The sequence below is a fragment of the Trichechus manatus genome, unplaced genomic scaffold, assembly GCF_000243295.1.
Source record: "Trichechus manatus latirostris isolate Lorelei unplaced genomic scaffold, TriManLat1.0 scaffold00170, whole genome shotgun sequence".
NCBI lineage: Eukaryota > Metazoa > Chordata > Mammalia > Sirenia > Trichechidae > Trichechus > Trichechus manatus.
In genome coordinates this window covers 5255427-5263930 of record NW_004444106.1, presented here as the reverse complement: position 1 = coordinate 5263930, position 8504 = coordinate 5255427, and the positions used below count along the sequence as shown (strand labels likewise).

The following is an 8504-nucleotide window of genomic DNA, read 5'->3' as shown; positions in this document are numbered from 1 at the left end:
GGATTCAAACTGCCAACCTTTTGATTAGCAGCCATAGCTCTTAACCATTATGCCACCAGCGTTTCCACCTCTATGTATGGTTGCATTATAGTTGTTTGTTTTTTTTAAAGATCAATATTCAGTGTTTTCACTCTTATTACTATGCATGATAATAAGGACTGGGACAGGCAATAAACCATGATTATTTTTCCTTTCCTAAACAACTTTTTGTTTTCTCTAGAACTGAAGATTGTCTTGGTTTTTATTTTCCTTAGTTTTCTATTTCCTTATTAATAACGTGACCCTAAATTATTCATCAGTGATTTATATCTCCTCTCAAGACATTAATTCCATTAAGTATTCTATCAATTTCATCTTCTGGAAGACATCTCTCCAGGAGCCCACTGACCTGCTCCACTTTGGACCAATAACTCTTTACACATGGGACATAGCTGTCATCCTGGCATCTTCCTTCACCATCATTTTGAGGAATTCTTTTGCTTCTCTCCTGTGTTAAAGGTCCAGTTTCCTGTATCCCATGATTTTCTTTCTTGATTTACTCCCTTGTTTTCATGGAGCACATCCTCCAGTGACTTCCTTAGAAAGATCATGGGAAGTAAATTTTTTTTGATACCTTGCATGTCTGACCTTGGATTGATAGCTTGGTTAGGTATAAAACTGCAGGTTGGAAATAATTTTTCTTCAGAATCTTGAAGACAATTTTCCCTTATCTTTCAGCATCTATTGCTAGCACTGAGAATGCTGAAGCCATTGATTCCTGATCCTTTGATGTGATACTGTTTTATTTCTGAAAGTTTATAGAAGCATCATTTTGTCCTCAATATTCTATAATTTCACAGTGATATGTATTGATATGGGTCTATTTTCATCATTGCTCTAGGCATTCAGTATGTCCTTTCAATCTGGAAACCATATCTTTTAGTTCAGTGAAAAATTTAAAAATTATTTATTTGATGATACATTTCTTTCAGTTTCCTCTGTTCTCTTTTTTTGGGAATCCTGTTACTTGGATTTTTCACCCCCTAAACTGGTCCCATAATTTTTTTTATATTTTCTCTTCTATTTTCCATCTCTTTATCTTTTTGCTCTAATTTCCAGAAGTTTCCCTCAACTTTATCTTCCAATCTATCTATTGAGCTTTTCATTTCTGCTCTTGTAGTTTTAATTTCCAAGAGCTCTTTTTTATTGCCTGCATGTAACTTTTTTTGTACTTTTTTTTTACTATGGTAAAAATATATATAACAAAACATTTGTCATTTTGACATTATTTCATGTACAATTTAATGACATTAATTATGATGTTCAATCGTCACCACTATTTGTTTCCAATTTTTTTCATCACCTAAAACGGAAACTCAGTTTCCCGTAAGCAATTACTCCCCATTTCTCACACCCCTCAGCCCTGGTGTCCATCAGTCTGCTTTCTGCCTTTATGGACTTGCTCATTCTGGATATTTCATATAAATGCTTCATGTAATATGTGCTCTTTTGTGTCTGACTTACTTCACCTAGCATAATCTTTTCGAGATCACCCATGGTGTAGCATGAATCAGTACTTCATTCCTTTTTATGGCTGAATAATATTTCATTGCATGTATATACCACAATTTGCTTATCCATTAATCCATTGATGAACACTTGGGTTTCCATATTTTGGCTATTGTGAATAGTGCTGTGATGAACATTAATGTACAAGCATTTGTGTTTTCAGTTCTTCTGGGTATAGACCTAGGAGTGGAATTGCTGGGTCATAGGGCAATCCTATGTTTAGCTTTTTGAGGAACCACTGAACTTTTCCATAGTAGCTGCACCACTTTACATTCCCATCAGCAATGTAAGAGTGTTCTAATTTCTCCACATCCTTGCCAAAACTTGTTATTTTCCATATTGTTTTTAAAATTGTTATCATCACCATCCTAGTGTGAGTGGTATCTCATTGTAGTTTTGGTTTGCATTTCCTTAATGGCTAATGATTTGGGGCATCTTTTCATGTGCTCGTTGGCCATTTGAGGGTTTATGTCTTTTAAAATTGCTCTTTTACTGTAATTTTGATGGGATCTTGGGAGGGAATAAAACTATGTTTTATTCAATCCACCATTTTATCCAGAAATCCTCTTCCCCAATGTTCTTGCCCCTGAGATGATTAGAATGGGGAAGAGAGATGTAGTAGGGGCTGAGAGGAGCCTGAAGTGTGCGTTGTATAGTGAAGAGCACTAGGCCAGGAGTCAAGAGACCGTGACTCTAGACCAACTCTGCCAAGAACTTTCTGTGTGATCTTGTGCTGTCTGGGCTTTGTTTTCCTCAGTTGAATTTGGACTATGATCTTTAAAAATCTTCATAGTTCTCACATTTTTAATGTCTATGTGAATCAAGGGGTGTGACCTCTGTCCCCTAGTCTAAGTTACACGTATGTGTGTGTGTGTACATGGATCTGTGTCTCTCCCTTTCTGAATCCTCCCCTCCTGCACTTTCTCCCCAGTGGAACACACGGGCCAAGCGGGAGAAGCTGACAGAGCTGATGTTTGAGCAGTACAACATTCCTGCCTTCTTCTTATGCAAGACGGCAGTACTCACCGCGTATCCTCTGGGTTGAGCTGCTCTGCCTGGGCGGAGGGCCAGGGTGGGGTGTGTGATGCTCTGAGACGGAGCTTAGCCAGATTCTGTGAAGATCAGTGTCCTGGATAGGCAGACACCTCCTTTAGCCTCATTGGTGCAGACGGCCGTCGGGCTAAGTGCCTTGGGGTAGGCAGAACAGCAACCCTTTCCCTCTTTTTTGGATCAGGCGAAGCCAGGAGAGGTCTCCACGAAAAGAGATAGTTGGGCCAAGCAGACAGCAGATGCTAGTTCTGGAAGGAGGAGGGAGAGATGCATGACACTGAAGAGTTTCCTTCCCAAATAGCAATCAGCAAACGTTTGTTTTTTTAAGGATTTACCTAGCATTGAACCCTATGCTAGGCACTGGAGCTATATGGACCCTAACTTTAGGGAGCTGCTAGGATATAAAACCAAGAAGAGAGGCTGGGAGCTCAGCAGAAAGGAATAGAGGAAGGAGCTGTCACTCAGACAGGCAGGAAGTGACTAGGGTCTCAGGAGCCTTTCTCCAGGAGATGGGTCATAAACCAGGAAGAGACATTTGCAGACTGAGAGTGGAGCCTGGACCTCAAGGGAGCAGAGAATGACCAGGCCAGACCTGGTCCCAGACCCTTCACTTACTGCTGCTGTCTCTTTGACCTACCCATCCTATGCCAGCTTTGCAAACGGACGCTCCACGGGCCTTGTGCTGGACAGTGGGGCCACCCACACCACGGCCATTCCAGTGCATGATGGCTACGTTCTGCAGCAAGGTGGGGCCTTGGCAGGGCTCAGGGCTGCCTTGGAAGAGCCAGGCCCTGACATCCCCTCCCGTTCCAGGCATTGTCAAGTCACCCCTGGCTGGGGACTTCATCTCCATGCAGTGCCGGGAGCTCTTCCAGGAAATGGCCATTGACATCATTCCACCTTACATGATCGCAGCCAAGGTGGGGCCTCTGGGGAGCCTCAGAGCTACAATCACAGGGTTCTGGGCACTCACTCTATGACTGTCAACCCACTGACCCATCAGATATCAAAGCAGAGAGCAACAAGGTCCCCAGAGGACCCTGAGTCCAGGTCCTCATTTTATAGTTGAGGAATCAGAGATCCACAGATGTTAAGAGGCTTGACCAAGGTCACACAGTCAGGTGGTGGCAGGATGTGTGAGGGCCATGGTGGTGGGTTCTGGGCTCGAACAGACCCAAGTTCAAGTTCTGCCTCTGCCATTTAAGACCTGTGTGACCTAGAGTATGATTTTAAGCTCCCTGAGCCTCAGTTTCCTCTCCTGTGAAGTGGAGATAACAGTAGATAGGGCTGTTGTGAGTGTTAAATGAGTCACTGCAAGCAGAGTCCACCCTGAACACTCATGCAGAACACTGCTCAGTAAAAGCTGGTCTCTTAAGTCTCTGGTCTCCCACTGTATTTTCTGTGCCCTCAGTTTTCTCTGACTGGGAACTTTCAGATCGCTGTACCTCCTGCATATGGGGCATACGAGGGGACAGGCTCTCCCCATTCTCTCTCCTCTCTTTTCTGGGTAACAGAGCTGGGAACCCAGTACCAGTTGGCTGCAGAGCCAGCCAAGTGCTAGGAATGAGAGGTGTGGTCAAGGTAGGCTAGGCAAGTGAGGGCTGGGGAAGGGTGCTCTCTAGGCTGTGCCCCCAACAGGAACCTGTACGGGAGGGTGCCCCCCCGAACTGGAAGAAGAAGGAGAAGCTACCCCAGGTTTCCAAGTCCTGGCATAACTACATGTGCAACGTGAGGCACTGGAGAGGGCCCCCAGAAACCTCTCCCCCATCCCCTGCTCCAAGTTCCCTGCCATGAGTTGGGAGTGGGGGAGGCAGAGACCCTGCAGGTGGGGTGGGGTTGGGGGCCTCAGGAGAGAGGCCATGCCCTCACCACCACCCTGGGTTCTCAGGAGGTGATCCAGGATTTCCAGGCCTCTGTGCTGCAGGTCTCTGACTCTCCTTATGATGAGCAGTGAGTGAGGCCCAGGGCTTGGGGTGGGAAAGAGGGCAGAACTGGGGCGAGGGGGTTCTCTGGTGCTGCCCCCCTGGCCCTTCCTAAGCTCCCCAGTCAGAGTCTTGCTCCTTTCTGGGCAGGGTGGCTGCACAGATGCCCACAGTGCATTATGAAATGCCCAATGGCTACAACACAGACTATGGCGCTGAGCGGCTCCGTATCCCTGAGGGCCTGTTTGATCCTTCAAACGTCAAGGTCTGGCTGGGTAGAAGGCACCGGGGTGGGGGCTGGCTGCAGTCCTTGAATCCTGGAGGGGTGTGTGTGTGAAGGACCGCAGGGGGCTGGGGAGAGAGGGGCAGAGGGCCCAAAGCCCAGGTCACCTTTCTCCGCAGGGCCTGTCGGGGAACACCATGTTGGGCGTGGGCCACGTGGTGACTACCAGCATCGGCATGTGCGACATTGACATCCGCCCGGTGAGGCCCAAGGCAGAGGCTGGGCTAAAGGGGCCCAGAAGTAGTGGGGAGGTAGGGAGGGACTGTTCCCTGCATGCTCACCCCTTCTCCCTGCTCCCAGGGCCTCTACGGCAGTGTCATTGTCACCGGCGGGAACACACTGCTTCAGGGCTTCACTGACAGGCTTAATAGAGAGCTTTCCCAGAAGACCCCACCGGTAGGAGCCCACCCCTGACCCAAGGCCCTGGACTTCAGTCCTGGCTTAGCCCTTCAGCACCAAGTCCTGCTTCCTGCTCAGATGTCAGGTGTCCTGGCCACCAGAGCAGACCCCCTGCTCCTGTGTCTTCCCAGCTTTCCCCTCCACAGCTCTGTCCCTTCCCAGAACCCAAGTATCTGCTTCCCCCAGCCCTCTTTTTCCTCAGAGCATGCGACTGAAGCTCATCGCCAGCAACAGCACCATGGAACGCAAGTTTAGCCCCTGGATTGGAGGTTCCATCTTGGCCTCACTGGTGAGAGGGAAGGGGCCTGGCCTAGGGCTGAATGCAGGGAAAAGGCAGACCCAGGAAGTGCCCACTGCCTTACCTGCCTCCTTGTTCATTCATTCATTCATTCAACAAGCATTTGTTTTTTAGAAAGGGCAGAAAAGTGAATGCTCAGTCAGGACACAAAAAGGAGAGGGACAGGACGCTGGAGAGATTGGTTGGGATGAGATCATGGTGGCCTTGAGTGCCAGAGTGAGGCACCCACTGCACTTGGTTGGCAGAAGGGAGACACTGAAGGTTTGGGGTAAGGGGAAGATGTGATGATCACAGGCATGAGTCTTTGGGTATTAGGGTGTGAGCTGGAGGCAAGGGATCTGGAGAGGAGGCTCCTTCTAGAGTCCTGGAGTCATTGAATGGGTGACAGTGGGGATGGGGTCAGAGCAAGGGGCAAATAGTAAAAGAAGGCAGGGAGATTGGTTTGGGGGCAGTGGATGGTGAGATCGGTCTGGACCTGCTGCTGGAATAGAGGCAAGATATTAAGCAGGAAGCTAGAGGTGCAAAACGGATTTGGTAGGTGTCAGCCACACAGAGGGAACAGAGAGGCCATGAAACAACAAGGAGAACATCCACTAAAGGGGGGAGACCCTGAGGAGACAGAAGTGAGGGTGAAAAAGTCAGGAGACTAGCAGTGTGGACTTAGCTCAGGGCTGGGACCATGTCGGCCTCACAGGGTTACTGTGGGCCTCATGCGTGCTTGAAGTAGACAGACAGCCTGACACAGTGCTGCCTTCATGAGCGGGGCAGTCTACAGGGTGAGACAATTACCCAGGAAGTCATTACAAAGTGTGAGAGCATTTCTTCATGGGAGGGGCAAGGTGCAAGGATCTCATCTAGTTTGGAGGTCATGGAGGGCCTCCAAGGAGCACTGGCATTTAAGCTTAGATGGGAAGAGTGAGTAAGAACTCATGAGTCAAAGAAGAAGAGGGTGCTCAGACCGTGGGGAGAACCCAGGCAAGGCCCGCAGACAACAGGGAGCCATGTGGGACCTGGGTTTAGAAAGCTTACTCAGTTGCAGAGTGGAGGGGGAATTGAAGGGGGCCAGACGGAAGGAGGGACAGAGTGCTATGGTCTCCACTCTGACTTGGGTGAGGCTGAGGGGTGGATGTCCGTGGGTAGAACTGGGAGCTTATCAGGTGATACTACTGACAGAATGTGGACACTGTTTGGACATAACAGGCGAGAGAAGGAAGGCATCAAGGATGAGCCCTAGGATGCCAGCTTATAGCAGGGGCTAGGGCAGTGCTGTTCAACAGGGACATCATGTGAGCCACATGGGTAATTTTCAATTTTCTAGTAGCAATATTTAAAAAGGGTAATAAAAGACAGGTGAAACCAAGTTTTAATAACATATTTTACTTGATCCAATATATCCAAAATGTTATTCCAATGTGTGATCAATACAAAAATTATTAATATTTTATACTTTTTCTGTATTATTCTTCAAAAATCGAGTGTGTATTTTACACTCAATAGCCACATGCGGTAGTGGCCACTGTAGTCGGCAGCATAGGTCTAGAAGGTGAGAAGGACCAAGGAAGAAGCAGGTTTGGGTGGGGCCAGGGGGAAGATAGTGAACTCAGTTGTGGACATGTCGGGTTTGAGGTCCTGAAGGACGCTCAGGAGGGCGTTGGGTGTTTTAGTCTGGAACTCAGCACAGAGATCTGGACTGGAAAGAAGAGACTGGGAATGGAGGGGTGTTAGCACATGAGGTGAAGCCGTGGGGGTGGACGAGATGGACCAGGAAGATGTGTTCTGTGGGCTGAGAGGAGAAATGGGGGCAGAAGCTAGGGACACCTGGACACTAATCTTCAGGCAGACACAAGAGCAACCATCAGAAGGGACAATCTGAGACGTCCAGGGCAGGAGACCCTCAAGGGGCACGTTTCAGAGGGAGGTGGGGGTGGGGAGCCAGAGTGAAGCCAGCTCCATCTAGGCGTTTGGTGGCCTCAGGATAGGCAGAGTGGAAGAAAGATTTTTCTTCGGAATGGGGGTGGCTTGAGTGTTTGTGAGCACGATGGCACGATGGGGGAGGAAGATGGTAGAGGAGGAATGAGGGGGGCGTTGAGGGTGCAGGTTGGCTGGCCTGGGGCTGTAAACTCCACTACCCAGCACAGGAATAGTGCCTGGCCCAAGGCAAGCAGGGGTTCAATAAATATTTGTTGAATGAATGAATCGTTGATTGAATGATATGAGGGGGTATTCTCCCTCTAAATGCGAAGGAGGGGCCCGGAGGATGGCGCGGGGAAGCGTTGAGGGGCTAAGTTAGGGGAAAGATGTGGGCCCGAGAGGCGGTGAAGGGCAGGAGGAGGGCTTTTGAGGGCAGAGCCCCTCCCTCCCTCCAGGGCCCACTGACCGCGATGTGGTCCGCACCACCCAGGGCACTTTCCAGCAGATGTGGATCTCCAAGCAGGAATATGAGGAGGGCGGGAAGCAGTGCGTGGAGAGGAAGTGCCCCTGAGGGCGGCCCCTCCCCAGCGGGGGCGGAGAGGGATCGCCGAGAGTGTTTTCCTTGGCCGGGTCCCCACAGCGCAAATCGAAGCCCCTTAGCCTTCCAAGCCCTCCTCCTCTTCCACTTCCCTCTCGTCCTCTTATATTGTAATGTTTCTGGGTTAAAAGGAGTAAAAATGTTTTAAGAAAAAAGAAAGTTTGGCTTCCTTGGGGTGGGGAGTAGGGGCAGAGGTCTGGAGGAAGGCGAAAGGGGGCCACACCTACGTTCGTTCTGGGACTCCACGGGGGACGCCTGAGCACAGCCCGAGGAGTCACGGTTTCCTCAGGTTTCAAAGGGTCCATGATCCTGGGAGAATCATGCAGCGAGGACCGGGCGCCACCGAAGAGCCGAGTTGGGGCGGGTAGGGGACTCGAGCGGAGAGGATGCCGAGGCAGGGGCGGGGCCTAGAGGAAGGCCTGCCCCAAGGGGCCGGGGCTGGGCGGGGCCGGAGGCGGGGCCTAGTGGGCGGAGCGTCGGCGCTGGCCTCGCGAC

At 49.7% G+C, this 8504-nt stretch overlaps 1 protein-coding gene across 2 annotated transcripts in view; it reads left to right on the top strand.

Moving 5' to 3' along the window:
• Positions 1-7998, top strand: part of ACTL6B (actin like 6B) — a 10143-nt gene extending 2145 nt beyond the window's left edge. The window contains exons 5-14 of one of the 2 annotated variants that reach the window (XM_004386731.1): positions 2480-2577; positions 3250-3344; positions 3412-3518; positions 4237-4326; positions 4487-4548; positions 4671-4785; positions 4923-5003; positions 5104-5199; positions 5405-5491; positions 7902-7998. In XM_004386731.1, the coding sequence (XP_004386788.1) occupies positions 2480-2577; positions 3250-3344; positions 3412-3518; positions 4237-4326; positions 4487-4548; positions 4671-4785; positions 4923-5003; positions 5104-5199; positions 5405-5491; positions 7902-7982 (912 nt within the window). In that variant the 3' untranslated portion in view covers positions 7983-7998. Of the gene's footprint in view, positions 1-2479; positions 2578-3249; positions 3345-3411; positions 3519-4236; positions 4327-4486; positions 4549-4670; positions 4786-4922; positions 5004-5103; positions 5200-5388; positions 5492-7901 lie in introns of both variants that reach the window. The other variant, XM_004386732.2, reaches the window with a different exon arrangement.
• Positions 7999-8504: the final 506 nt, after the last annotated feature.